The 24,801-nt window shown below is 40.9% G+C and overlaps 1 protein-coding gene across 2 annotated transcripts; it reads right to left on the bottom strand.

The window, feature by feature from the left end:
- Positions 1 to 969: 969 nt before the first annotated feature.
- Positions 970 to 24,647, bottom strand: ABCB10 (ATP binding cassette subfamily B member 10). Of its 2 annotated transcripts, XR_014024540.1 has the most exons (14): positions 24,143 to 24,647; positions 16,695 to 16,895; positions 14,879 to 15,081; positions 14,505 to 14,639; positions 13,744 to 13,890; positions 10,624 to 10,759; positions 9,835 to 9,930; positions 8,125 to 8,334; positions 7,540 to 7,619; positions 7,104 to 7,284; positions 5,690 to 5,733; positions 4,975 to 5,009; positions 4,312 to 4,452; positions 3,257 to 3,384 (listed from the first exon to the last, which is right to left on the bottom strand). XR_014024540.1 is itself a non-coding variant. In XM_081313065.1 (13 exons), exons 1-13 carry the CDS (start codon positions 24,492 to 24,494, stop codon positions 3,132 to 3,134), a joined length of 2,073 nt encoding a protein of 690 aa, XP_081169191.1. In that variant the 5' UTR covers positions 24,495 to 24,647; the 3' UTR covers positions 970 to 3,131. The 2 variants fall into 2 exon arrangements, 1 of the variants encoding a protein (XP_081169191.1); XM_081313065.1 differs by lacking the exon at positions 4,312 to 4,452 and having other exon boundaries at positions 970 to 3,384.
- Positions 24,648 to 24,801: the final 154 nt, after the last annotated feature.

The raw sequence follows: 24,801 nt of genomic DNA, 5'->3' as shown, positions 1-24,801 counted from the left end.
CAATATATTATGACCAAGTATATTGTACAAATCCAGCTCACATGGCTAGTTTGGCTCAGGGGGGAATGTGAGTCTAATTGTGCGAATGCTTAATTAACAATTAGAATGTTTTGTACATGCACTCTGAAACCTCAGTTTTCTTGATCATCATTCAACAGTCTTTGGATGTGAAGGGCAAAACTGAACTTTGGATTTCATTCCCAAACAGTGGACAACACTCACCATTTCTGAAACATTGGAAAATCAATATAATTCATATTATCTGTCTCAATTAATAACAGTTGTATAATAACATGATATAACCTGACATATACCATGATAAAATATCAATTACATCAATGGAATATGTGTATTTAAGAGAGATGTTTTTGCTCCAAATGATTTTTTTTTATTTTTGCACATCTGCTTGGCGTCTGCTTCAATAGAAAGACAGGTTATTGGAAAGTTTGAGGAGAAAAATTGATATTCCCAGGAAAATGGGAAGATAGACCAGAGAATAAGTGCCAAGGGAACACTGTCTTTCTTGAAAAATGTTAAGGCTACATATGCCACAACAGGGGGAGGGCCTTCTCTGTGGGAGCGCTGGCCCTGTGGAATCAACTTCCCCTTGAGCTCTGGATGGCCCCGGATCTCCGGTCCTTTCGTCGCGGCCTTAAAACATTTCTTTTCCATCAGGCTGACCTGGACTGACGATAGGGATTTTTAAATAGAATATTTTTAATATTTTATCATTTTATCATTGGGGCTTGTTAGTTTAATCTTTTTTAACATTTGTATTATTGTGTTTTATTGTTGTTAGCCGCCCTGAATCTTTCGGGAGATAGGGCGGCATATAAGTCCCAAAAATAAAATAAATAAATAAATAAATGTACTGCACTTTTCATATCACAATGCGTTACTGGTGCCCCGTATACTATTACTCATTTTAATAATGAGAAAACGTAAGGATAAACAGGATAAAAATAAGAATGGAAAAATGTCATATATAGTTTATTAATACATTTTACTGTTATACAAAATATTACTGACAAGAACTAGGGAACAAAGAATACAAAAATGTTCTTTATATCAAAATTAGTTAAGCTTGCTTTAGACTTCATTACTAAATACTTCATTATCCCACTGTGTATCCCCTCGGAATTAAGAATTAAGAATGGTAAGAACTGATTCTTTGCAGGACTAAAAAACTATTTTTGTTCTGGTCAGTTGCAAAATATCCCCTATATTAAATAACATTAAGACAATTGAGATTTTAAAAAACTACAGAGCCATAAGCATGGTGCCAATTATAGCCCTCATGGCCACTTGAATGGAACATAAATCATTACAGTTTCAACTTTATGTGTCACTAAATTGGAGGGACCAATGATAATGAAGTATGTTAGTGAAGAAAAAATCCAGACGTTTTTCTACAATATTTGAAATTAATGTGAAAATAACTGAACTTCTTCAAAATAATTGATCATTACAATCAGTATCATAATTTGTGAAAATTGGGGAAAGTTTCATTTATATACCAACATTCCAACAATGGAAATCTCATGGAAAGAAAGCTCCATGAAATTTCCATTTTGTTCTAATCAATAGTATTATATTTATGGGGTCCTTGGTGCTATCTGAGCTTGGTTGTTTGCTTGCTGACAACAATTTAGAAAAGCTTGGGGACAGCTTTGGGGCATTCAATAGATAAGTGTCCTAATTTCTAATCTAATCTGACTTCAACCCATAGTATATGTGCATTTAGGGCCACATTATTTTTTCCCCTTCTCTCAGTATGATTCATGACTTCAACTTAGTTAAAATGTAACTATAACATTTTGGAATCAACCTTTGATAAGTCAATTTAGAGAAGTCATTATATAAAGACAGTACTGTGTGCCATCATATCAACTGAATATAATGTGAAATTATGGGAATATGTTTCTTGCAGTTAATATTCTTTGAACACTTATATCTTTGGTTTATCTACAATACCTCCATTTTAAATATTTACTACATCATTCAGGGAATTCTAAGTTCAACTCATTGTGTGTTACTGGTGGCACGTTAAGTAATACTATCGTTTCCCACTTTCTTACCTATGTTTAGCTGAATACTATTGAAAATATAATATTGACGATCCTTTCCCTCCATCTGTGCATATGGTGGGAAGCAGTATGGGTTTCTGTATGAGTAAACTAACTACATTTATCAGTAGATTGGCTAGATAGTAACAGACTGACCAGGTTTGTCAGTAATTAAAATGAATTTTTAAAGCATTATTGTTGTTTTCCCTTAAAGGGGAGAATCCTCAAAGAGAACAGGTCTTATGTTTTCTATGCTACAAAATGCTGATCATTTTTAAAAGGACATGGTTAAAGGGAAAATGGAATAGAGTGGTTTGACAGACAAAAGACAAACATACATCAACATATCATCAGCAAAACATAATTTGCTGGATAAGCTATTTCTTGATACGCAATCAGGAACCTAAAGAAATCAAATATTTTAACATCAGGTATGTGGTAGAATTTACTTTGACTAATAATATTCTTCTTTGCCTTAACGTTGACCGCAACATGAGGGTTTTTGTTTTTGTGAATCCAATTTGTCTTCATAGTAATGATATAATTATTAAAATCATAATGATTTAATAGGAAGACAAAGTATGAAAAGATATTTGGGGTGAAAATAAACTAGTTGAAAATTCAAAGTAGGCTTCCAAATCATAAAATTAAATTCTGCAAGCACTCGTGATATATCCATTAATCTAGGGATCAGCAGTATGGTACTTACTGTACCCCATGTAGATCCTTTACAAAAACTTGGCAAACTTCTTAAATTTCTTGGATTTGGGAAGGAGGTAACCAGGTTATACAATGGCACCTGGGTCTGGAAAGTATATCTATCCCTGCATTAATCACATAGCAACTGTAGAATCTTAAAAACAATTCACTCTTGGATTGCACCACAATATAATTTCTTAAATGCTTTGAATAAAAAGCTTAAGATAATAAATTTTTGCAAATATCTGAAGTACACTGAAAAATATATACAACACATTTATTGAAGCATAATTTAAATTCTTGGAAATATTACATTTTTCTTCCCTAGTTATACCTTTTCATTCCTTTTTTAAAAAAGGATATTTTTCAATTAGATGCAAAATGTTCAATATTTTGGATAAAAGACTGTTTTTTCATTAATTTGCTGAAAAGTCCATTTGGGTTTGCAAGCAGTGTTTCATGCTTTCCACACTCAACTATTCTGCCTTGGTCCAGAACTGCAACAGAATTAGCATTCTGAATAGTGGAGAGTCGATGTGCAATAATAAGAACAGTTCTGCCTTCCATCAGCCGGTCTAATGCTTCTTGGACAAGATACTCATTTTCAGCATCCAAAGCACTAATTAATGAATCGAATGGAAAAAAAAGGTTATTCTTCCCATTATGAATCTGAATGTAGAGACTTTACTAGAGCATAATGGCCTGCATAATTTTTTTTCATTTCATTTTCATTTAAAATTGGGATTTTTAAAAAAATATTCAATGGTGTCGGGATTTTTTAAACAAAAGCAATTATTTTAATTTTTGAGAGATTTAATTTCAACAAAGAGAGCCCAATATTTCACAGATGATGCCCCCCAAACTGAGTTAAGACATTCTCTTTTTTTAATCTGCAATTTAAATACATTAGAGTGTGAAGAAGTATTATAGATTCATGAAATAGAAATGACTTAGGGAAGCATGACTGTGCTAGCACAGGGGTCCCCAACCCCCGATCCATGGACCAGCACCGGGCCATGGCATGCCAACAACCGGTCCACACAAAAAAGCAAAGCGCCATCTGTGGGATGCAGGCAGGACACAAAACCACGCTCTCTCTGGTCCATGGAAAAACCTTTCTCCACAGAATTGGCCCCTGGTGCCCAAAAGGTTGGGGACCTCTATGCTAGCATACTGCGCTGTACAGACACTACTCGTCTTACAATCATTTATTTAGTGAGTGCTCAAAGTTACATTGGCACTGAAAAAAGTGACTTATGAGTCTCACCATTAGAGTATCTCAATGGTCACATGACCAAAATTCGGACGCTTGGCAACTGGCTTGTATTAATCGTAGCTGCAGTGTTTCAGGACAATGTTTTGCCACTTCTGATAAAGTCAGTGGGGAAGCCAGATTCACTTAACAACCATATTAATAACTTAATAACTGCAGTGATTCACTTAAGAGATGTGGCAAGAAAGTTCGTAAAATGGGGCAAAACTTAAAACTGCCTTGCTTAGCAAATGGAAATTTTGGGCTCAATTGTGGTTGTAAGTGGAGCACTACCTGTAGTACATATGCAGTCTTCCAGAAAGCAGGGAAACCTGTATACTTGTACAAATCCAGCTATAAAGTCTGTTCAATTTACATCTATCCTGAGAATTGTATCCTTTGGTCTGGGTCAGATGAAAAGTAGTTTATACTGGCCTGCAAGTATCCAAACATATTAGAGCACACTCTTACAAATCCCTTCTATGGAGTTGGCTAGAAGCATTATATGTATGCACAACTTCAAATTCATGAAAAGACATCTGGAATAGCATTGTGTGTGCTTAGGCAGGCACATTTGGAATTCTGGCAGGATGTTCTGACATGGAAAAACATACAGTAGCTGCTGTGGGACAGATTCCTATTAATAAAATGGTTGCCCCAGGAGGCATGGCTGGTCACAAAACACTAATTACTGCACAACAACTTTATGAAGTTGTTCACTTTTCTTTTGGTATCTAGGATGCTGAAAAGAAGAGTTATCTGAATAACGGGAGAAAAAAATGGAAGCTATAAAAGAATATTCCACAATGAGGAAAATATGAGCAATGTTTTGTCACAAAATCAATAGTAAAGATACCAGAAAGCCTCGGGGGGGGGGGGAGTTGGATATTAATTTAATAAGGAACAATTTCAACATTGTCCAAGCTACCCATAATTTTCCTAATTTTTATTATTTACCTTGTTGCTTCATCAAGAAGAAGAATTTTGGGATTCTAAAAACAGGATGAGTACAAAAATGTTGAGATTAGAATTTACTTCATGTAGATTTTTTTTAAAGGAACACCACTTTTATTAGAGGTTTTAATAGGCATCAAGAGATGTTTTCTCTAAAGCAATACTAATACATTACTGAACTATTTTGTCACAAAATACAAGAAAAGGAGGAGGGAGGGAAGGAGAGAAAGAAAGAAAAAGAAAAAAGAAGAAAAAGAAAAAGAAAGAAAATCAAGCTAGAAAAGACTTATCTTTTCAAAGCCTTTTTCTTTTATGTAAAAGCTTGGTCAAACTTTAGTATCTATAAGACATTCAAGACATTGCATCTTTAAAATAACCTGCAAACTCTAGTACTATTATATAGCCAACCATCCCACTTAAAGAACAAGAATCTTTTTAAAACCATAATTAAAATTATTGCTTTCTTAGGTTAATGAGTGGGGGTTTCCACACCTGGTTGTCCTAGAAAAAAAACTAGAATAAGATCCAATAATTATAAGATTTAATGACAGAAAAGTAACAGTCTCTTAAAATATACATAATAAACTGTATACTGAAAGAATAATGTATGAGAACTATCCTAAAATGCAATGAATGTGTGAGAGTTCTTATTTCTCTTAATTCAGCTAATTAAATCGTTTTTGTCACATTTTTTCCTTTTATCTTTTTAAAGGCTTACCTTCAGAAGAGCTCGAGCAATTGCAATTCGCTGCTTCTGCCCACCTATAATAAAAATACATTGTATCCATTTTATGTATAACTATTTATGGTGTTGTTTTTTTTAAAAGTACTTTGCCATTCAAAACAAATGACTTACAGGTTACTTTTTTATTTTCCCTCACCTATGGAAAATCGGACTTTAATGGAGAAAATAATGACTGCACTGCAGTTTGACAACAAGATTATTTTAAGTATTTTAATAAAATTCAAGAGATGACATTGAAAACAGTACAATAAAGCACATGCAGTTCTAAGAAAAGGTGCCTAGACCAAAGTTTCTCAACCTTGTCAACTTTAAGATGTGTAAACGCTTAGAATACTGGCTAGGGGATTTTGGGGAGCTGAAGTCCACACATCTTAAACTTGCTGAGATTAAGAAACATTGCTCTAGATGTTGACAGAATAGTATTTGTCAGCAGAACAGAATTTTATCTTTCCCCTTCTGCATCTCCCATAACTAGCCTGACCACATTTTCTTAGGGGGGGGGAAGTAAGACAAACTTGAAAAGGGGGCAAATCTGAAATAGATTGATAAGGATAAAAAAATAGTTTATGTTTATAACTATGCTTTACAAAGGAAAATTCAGGAGTAAAATCAAGGAAAAACTTTGCCAGAAAGCCTACTGTAATAAAAATATCTAAAATCAAAGAGGATCTTATTTTAAAAAGACAACTCAATTTCCACATTTTTCAATTAAATGCGAAAAACTTCAATTTGCACAGTAAAAATTAAATGAGCAAAATAAAAAAGTTTTTGAAAAATAAATAAATCTAAAGGACACTTCTGAAATACAGGTAATCCTTGACTTGTGAGCATAAGTAAGCCCAAAATTTCTATTGCTAAGTGAATTTTGCCCCATTTTAGGACCTTTATTGCTACTTTTGTTAAGTGAATCACTGCAGTTAAGTTAGTAACAAGGTTGTTAAGTGAATCTGGCTTCCTCATTGATTTTACTTGTCAGAAGGTTGCAAAAGATGATCATGTGACCTCAGGACATTGCAACCATGAGTCAGTTGCCAAGTATCCGAATTTTGATCATATGACCATAGAGATGCTGCAATGGTCATAAGTGTGAAAAATAGTCATGTCACTTTTTTTCAGTGCCACTGTAACTTAGTACAGTCACTAAATGAACTGTTGTAAATTGAGGACTACTTGTAAAGGACTGCCCTTTATAATAAAGGACGTATGGTCACTATATCCCTATCCCTGAAATCCCTTGGGAAGGTCAGAAGAAGGTCAAAAGGTCTGTTTAGAGCAGATTTGTGTTATAGCAAAATGAAATGCGCAGCAGAATGAGACAGGAAAATGTAATTCCTTCTATAACAGCCATGAATTACAAAAATTAGATGTCTAAATGATGTAGTCTTACCAGAGAGAAGAACACCTTTTTCTCCAACTAAGGTATGGAATCCTTGTGGAAAATTTTGGATAAAATTAGAAGCGTTTGCAATCTTGGCAACTCTCTCAATTTCTGCAGGAGTTACGGTGGATGGATCCTCTGCACCATAGGCTATGTTTTCAGCAATAGAGCATGAGAACAGAGTGGGTTCCTAAGGTATGAAAAAGCATAAGGAATATGGCAACACAGGTACATATATGCCCAGATGAGATCATAAATTAAATAAGTAACATGTGACCATAGAAATTAAAGGGAACACTTTTTGTCATAAACTGTGATGAGTACGATTGCTTTAAAGGGGCATGAGGCAAATTCAAACGTGAAGGGGCAAAAAAATAAGAATCCTGACATCTCTAAAGAAATTAGGATCAGCAAATACTGTAAGAAAACTTTGCTTCTCTTTTACCTGACTTACTGTTCCGATATTAGTCCTGAACCATAGTGGGTTAAGCTGACAGATATCAACCCCATCAACAGTAATACTTCCTTCAATAAATTAAGAGAATGTTAGATAATATATTAGACAACGAGGAAGAAGAGAGAAAAAGTATACATAATGACACTCTTATCAAATTAGATTTTTTTTTAAAAAAAATATTCTAGGCAAGAACTGATTTCACCTTGCATAGAATAAGTGATTTCTAGAGACATTTCTCTTTCTAATATAAGAAATTATGATTCCAGCACATTCATGTCAAATCCTATTAATTTAGAAAAGTGTAGGAATGAGCAGTTTATATATACATTGCCTGAAATATTGCCTTAACTGTAAAAATACAAGATGAGTGAAACATAAATATGAATTTGTTGTTTATTATTGCTCCCTTTTCAGGAAGTTATAAAATGACAATGATGCATTTTGTCTCAACACCCTTGTAAATAGTCTTCCAACTGATTCTACAAAGGTCATACTTCTCCAAGAGCAAATTGTGTTTTGATCTCTAATCAGAAGTATACCCAGCAACACATACATACAACGACATATAAATACCTGAGAGGGGATCATAAAGCCTCAGGAGAAGAGATACAACTGTTGATTTGCCAGATCCACTGGGGCCTACTAGGGCCATGACAGAGCCTGCAGGCATGCTGAGAGAAAAGTCTTGAAAAACCAACGTTTCTGGACGTGTTGGATATGCAAACGTGACATTTTTAAACTCAAGGGCACCTCTGAAAGCATCCTGGCTTAATACTGTTCCCTCTAAATAGACAAAAAATCCAAAAATGAAAGTAACATCAATAGTATATCATTCAAACACATATTAGTAAACACAAATACAATTATTTACACTAAAAAAATTACTAAAAGAAAACAATTATGGTCAACATGACATTTGACTAAGATTCTGTAAACTAGAGGTACATGAATCTGGGCATTCTTAAAGATGAGTCATCCAGCAATTTGGGCTTCTCTGCTTATAGAACAAAACATGAATCCCAACTATTGGTACATTCAGGAAATGAAACAGCTCCTTTCCTGGTGCCCCATAGCATAACATTTTTAAGACCTGCCAGTTATGGTCAAGTTGGATCCAAAGGCATTTATTCTTACTTCACCCCAGAATTAATATACAGGTAGTCCTTGATTTATGACAATTGGGCCCAAAGGTTCTGTTGCTAAGCAAGACATTTAAGTGAGTTTCGCCCCATTTTATGATCTTTCCTGCCACAGTTTTTAAGTGAATCACTGCAGTTGTTAAGTTAGTGACCTCGTTTTAAGTGAATTTGGCTTCCCCATTGACTTTGCCTGTCAGAAGGTCGCAAAAAGTGATCACATGACTCCAGGACACTGCACCTGTCATAAATATGAGTCAGTTGCCAAGCGTTTGCGTTTTGATCGCGTGACAATGGGGATGCTGTGACAATGTTAAGTGTGAAAAAGAGTCATAAATTACTTTTTCAGTGCTGTTGTAACTTCGGTCACTAAATAAACCGTTGAAAGTCGAGGACTACCTGTAACTAGATGAGGTTTTCAATAATAGCAACAAAGTGATCATGATGGAGAATAGGAAACAAAAGGTCCATGATTTATGAAAGAAAAGGTAGAATGGCACAGCCTACATGTCACAGCTAGAATAGAAATCACTCCTATTCCTGACAAGGGATTGTCAAGTCTTGAATCATCTCTTTATGGTACGTATGATGTTACTGATCAGAGTGCTAACTTCGCTTCAATTTCTATTCAAATTGTCGTAAGTGTGGTACTTTTATTGTGCTTTATTGCATTCTGTATTCTGCTTTATTGCAGCCAGACTACTTACTGGAGGGTGGTGTTTGTGTGTGTGGGCATGTGTATGGTGTTTGTGTGTGTGTATGTATGTTCCCAATAACAATAAAATAGCCTTAGAGGGCTGCTGAGACTATAGCCAGTAACATAATGACACTACAGTTATTTTCATCTCTGGAAATTTAGTTTGGACTTTAAACTGTCATAAGATGTGAAAAGTAATTTGTGGAAGTTACAGAAATGTTAACTGTTTAAAAGATACTCACAAAGCCTGCACCATAACCAATATATGTATTCTGTTGTATCGAATGAATATTCTTTGGAATCATTTATGATATTAAATGTGCAATTTGCTTACATTCTTTATTAGAATTACTTCTAATTTATGAGAATGTTAGTTTTTGTTTTACAGTATACTGCATGATGGATGGATATTTTACCCTCTTAAACAACTGCAAAATATAAGGACATTACCATTAAAAGGTAGCTGTGGCTTTCGATCAATAAGTTCCCACAGACGCCCTCCTGCTCCCAAACCTTTCATTAAGTCAGTATAAAAAGAGCTTAATCCTAGGAAAGAAAGAAAAAAGTATCCCCTATTGTTATACATGTTCAAAAACAGGTATTGCATGTTTGTTAAATCAGCTGTGCCGATCAGTGTTCAAACAGCCAGCCAGTACAGCTAAATAAAGCATAACCTAAGATTAGGTAGTTTAAGACAGGAACAAAAATTGGGCGGGGGCTCTGCTTTTCTCCCTTCATTTTCACCCCCTAGCAGCAGAGAAAGTAAGCACATAGCCTGGAACTATTTATTGCTTCCTTTTCCTTTTAATAAAGAAGATCCATAAAACGGCTGGCAGGACCAGCTCTGAGTAGGTTATCTCTCACATTCATCAGGGTTGGAATTTGTTCACCACTCTCAACTGTGATAACTTTTAAGATTCCCCTGCATCTAGCTGGGGAATTGTGGGGATTGAAGTCCACACATCTTAAAATCGCCAAGGTTGAGAAACATTGGGTTGGATGAATGCTCTTGCTGATCCCTGAGCCCTTTAGCATCTGAAGAACTGTTCAGTCAGTTTGGTGCAACAAGAGCTGTTCTGTAAGGAGAAGTTAACATAGGACAAGACAAGCTAGCAATTTTGGGAAATGTACTTGACATATCTACAGAAAGGGAAATTGGAGTAGGCTGGTCTTTTGGCCTTCTGATCCGGCATCTTGTCTATCTATTTTTCCCCCAATTTATTTTTAAGAATATATTACCTCTAATGCTTATGCCAACCCAGAAAGCGTACATTAAGAAAGAAGACAGTTCACCAACAGTCAAATGGGCACCACCCATCAGTAATCCTCCTTTGTAGAGAACCAAAAGCACAATCAAATTGCCTGATAACCCCGTCTGTAAAGAAAGAAAAGGGAAAAGTGCTGATTTCAGGATTTAATGTAATTCTTTAGATTTATGGATGAACATTGCGAGAGAGGGAAGAACAGGCAATCCTTGATCTTTGCCTAAAAGAAGATCAAGAAACCTATTATAATAGTACTCTTAGTATTTAGAATTCCATAATTTAGAATTATGGAATTATTATGGAATTATTATATAATTTAGAATTATTCAAATTATTAAAATTTAAAATTATGGAATTATTATATAATTTAGAATTATATAATTTAGTATTTAGAATTCCTGTACACTGCCCCGAGTCCCTTGGGAGAGGGGCAGTATATAAATCCAAATAAAATAAATAAATAAATAAATAAATAAATTAAAAAGACCAAACCTTTAATACCGATTATTTTAGGAGATTTTTGGACACTTTTATATGACTAGCATTTTCAACATCTGATCCAGAATCCAGTTTCAAATGCACCTAGGAAGGCTTTGATGATTTTTTTTTAGTTCTACTCAGATTTTAAAGGCTGCCATCATAGGTGTATTTTTACATGGTTGTAAGCTTATAGAAATCTAGAAGCGCCAGCCAGCTATTTCTGGCCAATAGCTGAGCCCAGAGAATACCAGCCAATTAATGATCACTAGCTAGCTAGTAATGAAGTGTTTCATCCCACCACCACCTTCAGATTTATAGCTAAACACATGCAATATCTCATTTGTCTTTTCACAATAAAACAGGACGAACTACTTGTGTGTGCCTGTGCTCACCTGGGTAGTAAATTTCACTGCCTTTCAAACTTAATGAAGGGTACAAGGGCGATAAGAACATTGAATGTGAGAAAGACCATTTCTTGGTAACATCAGAAATAGATCTTGGGGGAAAATAAGGAACATGGAAGGAATGAGGTGGGAAAAAAACCCAGCACAGTAGTTCAAGTAGACTGATTGCAGGAAGAACAAATGGAAATACTATATGAAAAAGAATCTGAATAAAACAGGAGAATAAATGGACGGTGCATATAAGAACTGAGTGTGTAGAAGCTGTTTAAAACAATCTGGAAATAATTTTATTTTTATTTTAATTCCATTTATATCCCGCCCTTCTCCGAAGACTCAGGGCGGCTTACAAGCTTAGCAGTAGCCTTCATTCTATGTATATGCCTGCTTATTAGGGCTTTCGCCCCCCCCCCAGCGGCATTATTACAAAGTCAGCTTAATTGCCCCCAACAATCTGGGTCCTCATTTTACCTACCTCGGAAGGATGGAAGGCTGAGTCAACCTTGAGCCTGGTGGGACTCGAACCTGCACTAATTGCAGGCAGCTGGTGTTACTTAAGGAGGCATTAGCCCACTGCTCCACCAAGGCAAGTATAGTAGAAATATATGGAGTATATTAATGTGGCATATGACAAACGATGCTTAGCACGATGGCAAAAGAAACTGGATGAGGAAAAATGCAAATGGGAAAATTCCTGCAAAAAATGATGAGAGAAACGCATTTTGTAATGTGCATAGAGAGGAAAAAAAGATAGTTGCAAAGAGAGCAAGGAATGATTAACATTAAATAAGACAAATAAAATGCACAGCAATTTTAATGGATATCTCAGAAGTGGATGAAAGAGGGCTAAACAAAGAATCTTCACCAGAGCGAATGGTAAATAAAATTATCTGGGACGTTACTGAAACGAGGAAATGCTGGAAGGAATATAGTATTTGAGAGATCTCTTATGAGAATGACAATGGTATAATGATGGGTGGAACTGAAATTTCCAGTATTATTGTCCAAGAAAAAAAAATGATGAAAAATGCAATGAGAAAGTTGAAAATGGCTAAAATTGCAGGAATATACAGTGTAATTGAATAAATGTTAAAATATGTGGTTTGCTCACAGAGTGGCTGGGTAACATTTTAATTTTCCGTGAAGACTAAATCAGTACCCGATGTTTGGAAAAAGTGTTCCTTTATACAAAGGGAAAAACCCACAAGGCAATTAATTTGGTGGGAAAGTGGCAGGATTCTGACTCAAACGTGTCAACAGATGACAATGACAATTTGGGGGAGTACTGTGAGGCTTTATGCAAGGCAGGGGGTATACAGATGAAACTTTTTGCTGCTTTCCAGGCCATGTAAAAAAAAGAATATTTGTTTTGCATCTGTTGATTTAGAGAAAATATATGAGCAACTCAATAGGCTTAAGTTCTGGAATGCTATGTAAATATGGAGATGAAGGTTGGAATGCGGTAAAAGTGATGGTTAAGGCTCCAGACAAGACTCTGGGAGACGGTGAGTTCTAGTCCTACTTTAGGCATGAATCCAGCTGTGATGTCTCTTTGCTTGTTCAATGCATCAGCAGCTCAAAACATGAATGCCTGTGGTGATGGAAAAAGTATGTTTGTCAAGAGCATTAACATATGTATATTTTTGTCCACAGACAATGCTGGTTGATTCAAAAAAATAAAAAATAACATGAGGAATAATAAATAGGTTAGGAGAAAGGGGAAGACTAAAAAAGTTATGTTTAAAAAGAGAGAGGTTAGAACTTTAGAGGACAAAAGGCAACATCTGAAGCGGTATACAGATGTGGTAGAAGGCAGATGTTTTGCAAAGGTAGAAAGTTATGGAGAGGTACAGTGAAAAATGGTAAATTGTAAATTAATTTCAGTTCTATTTACTTTCCCGCGTAATTTTTTTCTTAACATTTGTGATTCTTTTGCCTGCTCTCTGCATAACTGAGGGAGATGGGTGCTTCACAAATGTGGTAAATAAAACAATAAAATAAATAATGCTGTTATCTAAAAATGGAGTAGCTTCACAAAAATGTATTTATAAGCTGTTACTTATAAATATTTCTGTAAACCTATTTAGTACGTTAATTGATGGTCATGATAAAAGAATATGCAACTACAGATATATCAAAATAACAATTTAATTGTTCAAGGAAACATTCATCAGAAAAACACAGATGATTCCTCACCTTCTTCATATACTTACTGCTCCAAAGAATCCTGCTCGAGCCATTGCTTCCTTTTGGGCCAATTGTAGCACATACTGAATCTTGTTCTCATATTTTTCCATTTCAGTTAACTCATGCCCAAAAGCTCGAACTGTTCTTAAATTTCCAATCCGTTCTTCTGCTAACTGCAGTCAACAAAACGTAAAAATTAAGGTATTTCCCATAAGCCTTCCTGGATTGCCCTCCCTGCATATTTTATTATACTAACAGTGGATCTTTTCTGCTACACTATTTATATAGCCTAGAATAAATGCACTTATCATCCTGTAATACCCTAGAAAGCTAGGGAATAATGTCAATTTTTTAATGTCCATTCACAAACCTATATTAAAACTGCGTCCGTAATGAGCTATTTCTTTTTAAACCAGCCACAATTAAAACATACTTTCAAAGCGTCTTTTATCTAAGAGTGTGCATTTCTAAATACATTTGGCAGCACATTATAAGCGAAGACAAAGGCAAAATCCTTTTAAGAGGGCAGCTTAATTTGTATTATCATGTTAATCAGATTAGGTCAATTCACCTTGGAATGCCCAAAGAACAAATTCTTCAAGCATCTTGAGCTATAAGATACTTTTGAGATCTGATTGTATGAAAAAGAGTACTTCAAATTGGAGAATTACAAGGATGGTTATGCAGAACCTAGTGGGAATTTGTGGGAGATGTGCCTGAAAGAGAAACGCTCAGAGCATTTCAGTACCATCTTTCAGCATTCTCACTGGAACAACCAAGAACCTACCTGTGTGGCTTCTGCAAGGGAATCCTGTGTCATTCTAGCCAGTTTTCGTAAATATGTTCCATAAATCACAGCTATGACAGCCAGAGATGGTACTACAGTCAGGACGAATGTAGCAAGTTTGGGAGACACAAAAAACTAGAAGTAAAAAAAGAAAAAAAAAGCAGTGATTAATTTTTAAATGCAGTTTACAGAGGCTTTGCTAGATTTATAAATCAAATGTTTCAAATTCTGGGAGTTGAAGTCCACAAATCATAAAAGGGCTAAGTTTCAAGACCCCTTGCAGTAAAGGTATGAAGATGGGACGATGGGGGTGGGGAAACAGCGTTATACCAAAGGATCTGCGGAAATGGAAGGAGAAGAATGCAAACACATACCATCATCCCGATAGCAGCTGAGGCCTGTCCTACAGCTCTTAACCCATCCGAAAGGTTTTCAGTGACTGAACGGCCCAAGAGAGCTGTGTCTGAAGACAAGCGATTAATCAGCTCTCCAGTGCTGGCTTTGTCAAAAAAAGCTACTTCTTGTTTCAAAAGAGAACAAAATATTGTTGCTCTTAGACGGTTCACAATTCTTTGCCCTAAAACAGTCAAGGAGTATGGCAATTAATAGACAGGATTTTAATATGTTTTTAAAAAAAACTTAGCATGAGCATTCACCAAAGTTATTTGCAATAATTCAAGCTTATACCCTGATGTCCTTCAGATCTATTCCCCTGTCCCAACTGTGGCTGATACTATGGGAGCATCTTTTTCCAACTGCCTAAGCAGGATTTCACATTGGATGTGCTTCAACTGTCTGAAACCAAATGTGGATAAGATTATTGCATTCTTCCCTGGTCATCACATTCCTCCACCCTTCCTGTTGCTTATTTTGAATGTCAGGACTACAGTACTAGCTGCAGATCTCTCCAGCTTTGAGGAACCTAGGAATCACAATTCAATGAGGGTGCATACGGGCAGGGCCAATTATTTCAAGGATCTGCTGAGATCCCGTCCATTTGTGTTTAACCAATTCTCCAGCTAGGGTTATTTGACTCTACTACTATTAGAATAGCCACATCTTGGTGAAGAGATTTTCTTCATCCGTTTCAGTTCTGTGGAATAGATTGTCACCAGAGTTATGTTTGGAATCAGATCCATCAAAGTTTAAAAAGCAATAAAAATGTTTCTTTTTCGTGGGCTCCTGTGAAGCAGATTTAAAATTAAATGAATTCTAACCTATTACCTATATTGAAGTGGTTTTTACATACCATGTACGACTAGTATGAAAGCTCCTTACTTTATATTATGATGTATTGTATTGTATTGTGTTCCAACTGTAATTTTATTTTATATCCATATTACGCTCAGTTATAAGCTCACAATCAATAAAACTAGCTACATTATAGGTAGTCCTGACTTATGACAATTGAGCCCAAAATATAAGTTAAGTGAGAATTTGTGATTTTGCCCCATTTTACATTTTTTGTTAAGTGAATCACTGCAGTTGATAACAGTAATGAGTCACTTTTTCCAGTGCCGTTGTAACTTTGAATGGTCTCTAAATGAACTGTTGTAAGTCAAGGACTACCTGTATACTGTTACTAGATCCTATTTATCAGCATCAAGAAAGAAATGAGGGTCCTTACCAAACTAGGTAACGTCATCAGTGCTAGTTTGGTAACGAAACATCTGCAAGAAAACAACCAAGCTCAGAGAGCATCAAGGATGCCACAGTTCAATCCTGAGCTATAAATATTCTCTTCTATTGGTAAGAAATGTATTGTACAGAAAGGCAGGAAGAGAGAAAGAGCTGTATGCATATATGAAATACTGGATCAAAAAGAAATATTGGTTAAAAAAAACCCAAAAATTGTTTTGTGCATCTTGCTAACAATTTATGGGACATGATTTTGTGGCAGAAAAGGGCATTTCAAAGCCCTTTCAGTTTCTTCTTGTTTTTTTCTCATTGTTCCATAGAAATTATTCTGTAATTTCTTTTGGTTTCAATAGCACAATTTCTATGGTTGGAAAAAAATTCAGGTCATGTGTGGATGGCAGGCTACAAATGGCTCACCCTTGTTCTGATAAAAAAGCAGCCTGTCCATTCAATGGCAGGAAGCTCGCTCTGTATCTGGCTCTGTATTTTGAATATCTTATTTATCACTGGCTTATATAACTCACTAAACTATGCATTTTTACACCCAATTACCTGAAATCTGCATGAGGTAGACACGTATTCCATTGGCAGCGGCACCAAGCATAAATATTCCAGTTAATAAGGCACAGAGTGTGGATAGGTTCTCTGCAAGTTCACCGGTTTGATTTGTGTAAACGACATCAATAACTTTTCCCAAGAAAAAAGGGGCAGACATAGTGATGACACTGGAAACAGCCAAAAATCCAATAGCAGCTGTGTACAGTTAAGGGGAACAAACATACCGTCTTTTTAGTTATTAATGTAAGTTTTAGATTAGCATTTTATAAAATACTTGAGCTCTTTATAGAAACAATTCAAAGAAATATTTAGAATGTTAACATTACTCTGGTGGATTACCATATATACTTGAATATAAGCCGACTCGAATATAAGCCGAGACCCCTAATTTTACCCCCCAAAAATGGAAAAAGTTGGTGACTCGAGTATAAGCCGAGGCTGGGAAATGCAGCAGCTCACCTTATGCTCCTCTCCAGAGATCTTCCCTCAGCAGCGGCCGGCAAAGTAGCTCGCACGCGAAACAAGCCCGGCAGAGGAGCCGGAGCGGCGAGCAGAGGCGCCCGGCCCAGATCCTGCAAGGCCCGGCCGAGACGCGCCCCCAGCAGCGGAGCTGCTCCGGCTCCTCTGCCGGGCTTGTTTTGCATGTGAGCTACTTTGCCTGATGCTGAGAAGACCCGCTTGGGCACTCGGGTTGGTGTCAGTCTCCGCAGGCCCTTCTCGTTTCCAGGAACGTCAAGCGCGCTTGGCTCTCCACCCCCACGGCAGGGCAGGGCAGGGCAGAGACTTGCTCGCCGTTCTGACGGCCCTGAAGAGAAACGAAGGGCTTGCAAACTCCCCGCGAGAAGCTGGGCGAAGCGCGCGGCTGGGCGAGTGTGTGCCTGCGCGCGTATTTACGAAAGAAACGCTCCGAGAGTTCTTCTTTCTCCGCCCCCTTGGGGGGAACTCTAGCGACTGCTGTAGCCGTGCTTCTCTTCTCGGCTCCGAAAATAGGGATTTCTACTCTCTCTCTCTCTCTCTCTCCCCTCCCCACCCCGCATCCTCCTGCCTCTTCGATTGCGACAATAAAAGGGCGAAGGGTGCGCTGGTTTCTTCCTCCTTCCTCCCCCCCTCCCCTCCCCTCCCCGATTGTCAGGTGAGGCAGCTGGAGGTCTGGCCGGGAGATTGTAGCCGTTTTGAAACGCCGCGTCTTGAAACGCCCGATCAGCTGATTTTCGGGTGGAAGAGCCGCGGCTTGAATCTGTTTGCATCTGCCTGAATTAGACCGAAACGGCCTGAATTTGACCAGAGTTGCTTTGTAATGGCTGGAGGAACTGCAGAGGAGGTCTTGCCGGGAGATTGTGGCCGTTTTGAAACGCCGCGGCTTGAAATGCCCGATCAGCTGATTTTCGGGGCGGAAAGAGCCACGGCTTGAATCTGCTTGTATTTGTTTGAACTTAACCAGAAACGGCTCGTAATGGCTGGAGGAACTGTGGAGGGAGTGAATGCTCCAGCCTGGAATATTTGGAAAGGCTGGGGGAACCGGATGAACTGCAGCTTAAGCGACTGTTGCCGGAGGAGCCATGGCTTGAAACGCCCCAGTTTTGGGGCAGCGTTTGCTTGTTCCCTCCCTCCCTCCCTCCCTCCCTCCCTCCCCTTTCCCTCCTCTCTAAATCCTTCCTTCCTTCCTTCCTTCCTTCCTTCCTTCCTTCCTTCCTTCCTTCCTTCCTTCCCCAGCCCTAATCCGGAAAGTGGAAGGAAAGAAGAGTAAAGGCTGGGCGGAGGAGGAGGGGAAGTTTAAAAAGGGGGCGGCGTTCCCTTTAAAAAGCCGCCCGCCACGCCGCGCTCCCTCGCAGCACTCGCGGCGGCTGGCTTCTTGGCTCCCGGTCTCCCCCAGGCTTCCCGGCTGTGATTGGCGAGCGAGCCTCCCGAGCTCCGGCGGCCGTGACATCAGCAGAAGCGGAGCAAGCAAAAGCGAAGGGGGAAGGAAGTTCACCAGCAGCACCTCGAGCCCGCTCCGAGCGCTGGCGGACGCGGAGCCAAAAGAGAAGCAGCATCTCTGCGCGCCCGGGCTGCTGGGGTGAAGTTGCAGCCGCCGCACCAACCAGCCGAGGAGAAGCAAGAGAAGGAAGTCGCCGCCGCTGCCCAGGCTGGGTTTCCTCGAAGGCTGCTGTTTGCACCCGGGAAGGAAAGTGCAGGAAAAAGGGCAAAGTGGCGAGCTAGCCCGGCATTCAACGTTTCTTCGCCGCTGCCATCCCCGAGAAGGCGAAGGGCTCCTATTTACAGCCACCCATCCGAGAGAAAAGCGGCTGTCGGTGCTTCGTCGGCCTTGATCCGGGACGCAGCCTGACCTCCCCTCGTCCCGGGAGACTCTCGCTTCCCCCCACCCCCCACCCCCCACCCTCCCTACATCCCGAGCCTTCCAGATCTTCGCCTGCCTACTCGCGAGCAGGCATGTTTTCCAGCCAATCCGGGCCTGGGAGCAGGGCGCCGGCGGCACGTCCACTTTCCCCGCACTCTCCGTTCAGACGGCGCCCTTTGAGCCTGGAGTGATGCGGACGTCGGAAAAGGGCGCCGGGCGAAAGCAGCGAAGCGGGATCGCCGCGTGCCCCCCACTCCTCCTCCTCCTCCTCCTCTTCTTCTTCTTCCTCCTCCTGGTCGGCTTGACACCCCCATTTCGGCTGCTTCGCAAACTGCTTCCTCCACCCCACCCCACCCCACCTCACCCCTCCCCGCAAAAGATGCCGGGGTCGACAGCGTTTTTTCTACCCGGAACAAGCAAACACGCAGGCAACCCTGCACTATTCAGGAGGGAGGGAGGGAGGGAGGGAACAAGCAAACGCTGCCCCAAAACTGGGGCGTTTCAAGCCATGGCTCCTCCGGCAACAGTCGCTTAAGCTGCAGTTCATCCGGTTCCCCCAGCCTTTCCAAATATTCCAGGCTGGAGCATTCACTCCCTCCACAGTTCCTCCAGCCATTACGAGCCGTTTCTGGTTAAGTTCAAACAAATACAAGCAGATTCAAGCCGTGGCTCTTTCCGCCCCGAAAATCAGCTGATCGGGCGTTTCAAGCCGCGGCGTTTCAAAACGGCCACAATCTCCCGGCAAGACCTCCTCTGCAGTTCCTCCAGCCATTACAAAGCAACTCTGGTCAAATTCAGGCCGTTTCGGTCTAATTCAGGCAGATGCAAACAGATTCAAGCCGCGGCTCTTCCACCCGAAAATCAGCTGATCGGGCGTTTCAAGACGCGGCGTTTCAAAACGGCTACAATCTCCCGGCCAGACCTCCAGCTGCCTCACCTGACAATCGGGGAGGGGAGGGGAGGGGGGGAGGAAGGAGGAAGAAACCAGCGCACCCTTCGCCCTTTTATTGTCGCAATCGAAGAGGCAGGAGAATGCGGGGTGGGGAGGGGAGAGAGAGAGAGAGAGAGAGTAGAAATCCCTATTTTCGGAGCCGAGAAGAGAAGCGCGGCTACAGCAGTCGCTAGAGTTCCCCCCAAGGGGGCGGAGAAAGAAGAACTCTCGGAGCGTTTCTTTCGTAAATACGCGCGCAGGCACACACTCGCCCAGCCGCGCGCTTCGCCCAGCTTCTCGCGGGGAGTTTGCAAGCCCTTCGTTTCTCTTCAGGGCCGTCAGAAGGGCGAGCAAGTCTCTGCCCTGCCCTGCCCTGCCGTGGGGGTGGAGAGCCAAGCGCGCTTGACGTTCCTGGAAACGAGAAGGGCCTGCGGAGACTGACACCAACCCGAGTGCCCAAGCGGGTCTTCTCAGCATCAGGCAAAGTAGCTCACATGCAAAACAAGCCCGGCAGAGGAGCCGGAGCAGCTCCGCTGCTGGGGGCGCGTCTCGGCCGGGCCTTGCAGGATCTGGGCCGGGCGCCTCTGCTCGCCGCTCCGGCTCCTCTGCCGGGCTTGTTTCGCATGTGATTCCGGGCCAGGTGCTGCTGAGGGCGAGCAGAGGCGCCCGGGCGACCCCAGCAGCGTCAGGCAAAGTAGCTCGGCCGCGCGCAAGTCCTCGGTAAGTTCTTTTTTTTTTGTTGACTGGAGTATAAGCCGAAGTGGATTTTTTCAGCCCAAAAAGTGGGCTGAAAAATTCGGCTTATACTCAAGTATATACGGTAAATTGAAAATTGTGAATGGTAGCCTTACTGTTTTTTTGCATTAAATGCAAGGTATTTTATAATCTCCTGCTTGTCAATTTAGCATAATCCCAGGTAAGTGTGGTTGTGTGATGGACTGCATCTTAAAAATTAATAAATATTGCATAATATTACCAAAATCCAATGCATCAGATACATAGAACAAAACTCCAATTTAGTGATCTATTTCACAGTAACCTAGTTTACACAATAAGCTACACTGATTTACACTGATGAAAGGTAGAAACCACAATTTACAAAGCTTAATGACTCAGCTGACACTATGCTAAATAAAAATCAAACAAGCCACTATTTGTAACCCAGGTCAGTATTTTAAGGAACCTAGCGTAACAACTTGAAAGGACCTCAAACCAAACCCCACTTTTGTAAAACCTCCAGTATCTTTACCTGTAAATTATATAAGGGATCATTTTACAATCCCATATATGTAAACTACATTATGAATGCTACTTACTTTCTATTTACATTTAAATAATTCATTCACATTAAACTTTGATTATTTTCAATTTACCCTGCCCTAGTACTGCTGCAAAAATGAAATACTCCATGAGCTAAATCCCTATTCATTCTTTTTTATGCAGCTCTTGAACTATATATGGATTCAAGTTTCATCGCATTCTTAATGCAGCAATTTAATAGAACAGTTTCACCACAACCTGAAAAGAATTTTTTTTGCAGTGGGTGCAGCTGTGGATATTATGTAATTTGATTTTGCAATATGGCATAGTATCTAGCACAAAGTATCTTTAGTAATACACCTAAAAAAACCAAATGGTATTACTGTAATGATTGATCTACAGGCACTATATCAAATCAGCAACAGATTTTGTCAGAAGTCCCAAGAAATACAAGCCAAGACTGGCAATTTGGACATGTAATGGCTTGTGACAATGGTACTAATGTGTGCCAACATAGAGCACAGTGGGAAAATGATTTGAGCTTTAGTTTACTTCAAAACTCCCAACTCTCTGGATTTGCAAAAATGAGAATCAAAACCTATTTTTCTGGTGCACCATGTGAACATAGCCTGAGTGAGGAGGAGAGTTAGCAATTCAGATGGATATTGCTTATTGTTATTAATAGTACTATTAAGGTAGTATTTATTAAATCATTTTCATATAAATGTTTGGGGGGGTCAATAAACAATCTGAAATTTCATGTGTTGAAAAGCTGAAGAGTTTGGGGATCCTTAGCTTAGACCAGGCCCCCTCATATCTAGGATTGCCAAGAGTTAGCAGCTAACAATGTTTCCTTTATTCACAGCATTTGCTGTCATCTAGAGACTGTCCAGATTTTTTCACCCTATATTTGATTGTCCTAGCACCCCTCAAATGGCTCCCCAAAATCTTCCTATTATTCAGAGGTATAGAAGAAAAATAAGAAGCAGCAGAGCTCCCTCTAGAAAGTAAACGGTGAGAAATGCTGACGTTGTAACTTATGACTTTCAGAAGATACTACAGGTAGTCCTCAACTCACGACCACAATTGAACCCAAAATTTTTGTTGCTAAGCAAGACAGTTGTTAAGTGAATTTGTACAACTTTTATTGCCACAGCTGTTGAGTCAATCACTGAAATTAAGTTAGTAACACAGTTGTTAAGTGAATCTGGCTTCCCCATTGACTTTGCTTATCACAAGGTTGCAAAAGGCGATCACATGACTCTGGGGCACTGTAACTGCCATAAATACATGCCAGTTGCTAAGTGTTTGAACTTTGATCACGTGACCATGGGGATGCTGCAATGGTCGTAAATCTGAAAAATGCTCATGTGTCCTTTTTCAGTGCCGTTGTAACTTCAAACAGTCAGTAAACGAATGGTTGTAAGTAGAAGACTACCTGTAAATTGGAGTACTGAATACTATATACACAGTGCTGCAGTGTGCAAATGAAAGGGAATTGCAAATCTGATCCAGATACGGTGGGAGCAGGAATAACAGAATAATAGAGATGGAAGTTTGGAGGTTTTCTAGTCCAATAGCCCAGGATTATGTGAGGAGGTGAAAGAAATGGGCTTGAAATCCGTGTAGATGCTGAGTAACCAAAAAAGCTAACACAATCCTTGGTTGTACAAACAGAGGCATAGAATCAAAATCACGTGAACTATTATAGTACCACTTTATAAAGCCTTAGTGAGGCAACATCTGGAATACTGCATCCAGTTTTGGTCACATCACAAAAAAGATGTTGAGACTTTGGAAAAAGTGCAAAGAAAAGCAACTAAGATGGTTAAAGGCCTGGAGACTAAAACATATGAAGAATGGTTGCAGGATTTGGGAACGTCCTGTCTAGAGAAAAGAAGGACTAGGGGGGACATGACAGCGGTATTCCAGTATTTGAGAGGTTGCCACAAGGCGTTGGGGGTCAATTTATTTTCCAAAGCACCAGAAGGCAAGACAAGAAACAAAGGAAAGAAACTAACGAAGGAGAGAAGCAACCTGGAATTAAGGAGAAACTTCCTAACAGCGGGAAAAACAAAACAACCAGTGGAACAGCTTGCTGTCAGACATTGAGGGGTGCTTCATCACGGGAGGTTTTGAAGAAGAGATTGGACAGTCACTTGTCTGAAATGGAACAGGGTCTCCTGCTCGAGCGGGGGGGGGGGGGGTAGGACCTTCAAGGTCCCTTCCAGCTCTTTTCTGATTTGACTGATTTACTGAGTAGAACCCCATTAGGATCCAAGAACTTTGGGGATGAGATGAACCAGCGTTGGGTTGGAAAAGGCGACAGCGAGCAAAGGAGACCAAGAGCAGCGCGAGGGCATCCCCCACGGTGGGGATTTGCTTGAGCCGATGCTGGGGTGGAGCGAAGGGCAGGGAGATGGCCGGAAGGGAACAGGAACAGCAGGTTCGCATCCCACCAGGCTCAAGGTTGACTCAGCCTTCCATCCTTCCGAGGTAGGTAAAATGAGGACCCAGATTGTTGGGGGCAATTAAGCTGACTTTGTAATAATGCCGCTTTGGGGGGGGGGGCGAAAGCCCTAATAAGCAGGCATATACATAGAATGAAGGCTATTGCTAAGCACATTGGTTTGTGCTTAAATTGTAAGCCGCCCTGAGTCTTCGGAGAAGGGCGGGATATAAATGGGATTAAAATAAAAATAAAAATAAAAACAGCAGCTACCTGCGGGAACAGCAGCGTTTCCTTGCCACCTGCGGGAACCGGTTACGAATTCTCGGGGAGGGGAGAGGTACATTGCAGGTGTAAAATCAATTCACCAACCGGCCCGCGCGAGGAGGAGGAGGAGGGGGGGGGCAGCGCACGTTGCAACCCGAGAGCTGCGGCCGAGGAGACGAGAGCCGGGGAAGAGATACCTGACAGTTTCCAGCGCTCCGGATACGCCAGCGCCAAAAGCCTCTTAGCGTCCGAAACTTCGCGCTCGTCCGGCCTTGCCGCCGGGGGCCGCTCGGTTCCTTGAGGGTCGCCCGGCTCCTTCCGCGAGGATTCGGCCGCGGATGCCCAGGAGGAGGAGGCGGAGCGGGCAAGGAGCGGCACGTGGCGGAGAGCGCCGGGGGGCAAAGCAGCGACCCCGCGCCTCTCCGCGGTCCATGCCGCGCTGCCGGGGCCCGCTGGGGGAAAGAGAAGCCGAGGCCAGGAACAGCTCTGCAGGCTCTGCCGTCGCCACAGCCGCACCACCAAGGGAAGGCGGAGAGCCAAGCCCGCCATTAAGCCCGCGGCGGATTCCTTCTCTCTGGCCGAGCGGGCGGAGGGCGGCCCCTCACGGGCTGGGTCGGCGCGGCCCCATGAAGCGCGGCCCAGCCCTCGCTGCTGTCCGCTGATAAGGCGCCCGCCGAGGCTTCCTCCTCCTTTCCCAGTCGACCGCCAGCCACCCCGGGCCGGGCTCGGAAGCCGGCGGCGCCCTCTACTGTTCCGGGTCTCGCCCGGCGTTCAGCCAAGACAGCAAGCCGTAAACCGCGCTTTCTACACCACGGCGGCCGAGTTGGCGCGGCGTGTTGAGTGCAAGCCGGCCGAC

This window comes from Vipera berus (assembly GCF_964194415.1).
Source record: "Vipera berus genome assembly, chromosome: 1".
NCBI classification, from domain to species: domain Eukaryota; kingdom Metazoa; phylum Chordata; class Lepidosauria; order Squamata; family Viperidae; genus Vipera; species Vipera berus.
The sequence above is the reverse complement of the archived record's forward strand: the minus strand, read 5'-3'. Positions and strand labels throughout refer to the sequence as shown.

Excerpts from the sequence above, each read along its gene's own strand:
- ABCB10 (XM_081313065.1), bottom strand. The coding sequence starts at position 24,494 with ATGGCGGGCTTGGCTCTCCGCCTTCCCTTGGTGGTGCGGCTGTGGCGA. Across the intron at positions 7,620-8,124 it reads GCTTTATGATCCCCTCTCAG|GAAGTATTACTGTTGATGGG; the intron begins GTATTTATATGT and ends AATTTATTGAAG. Across the intron at positions 5,734-7,103 it reads AAAAGGTGTTCTTCTCTCTG|GTGGGCAGAAGCAGCGAATT; the intron begins GTAAGACTACAT and ends TTTTTATTATAG.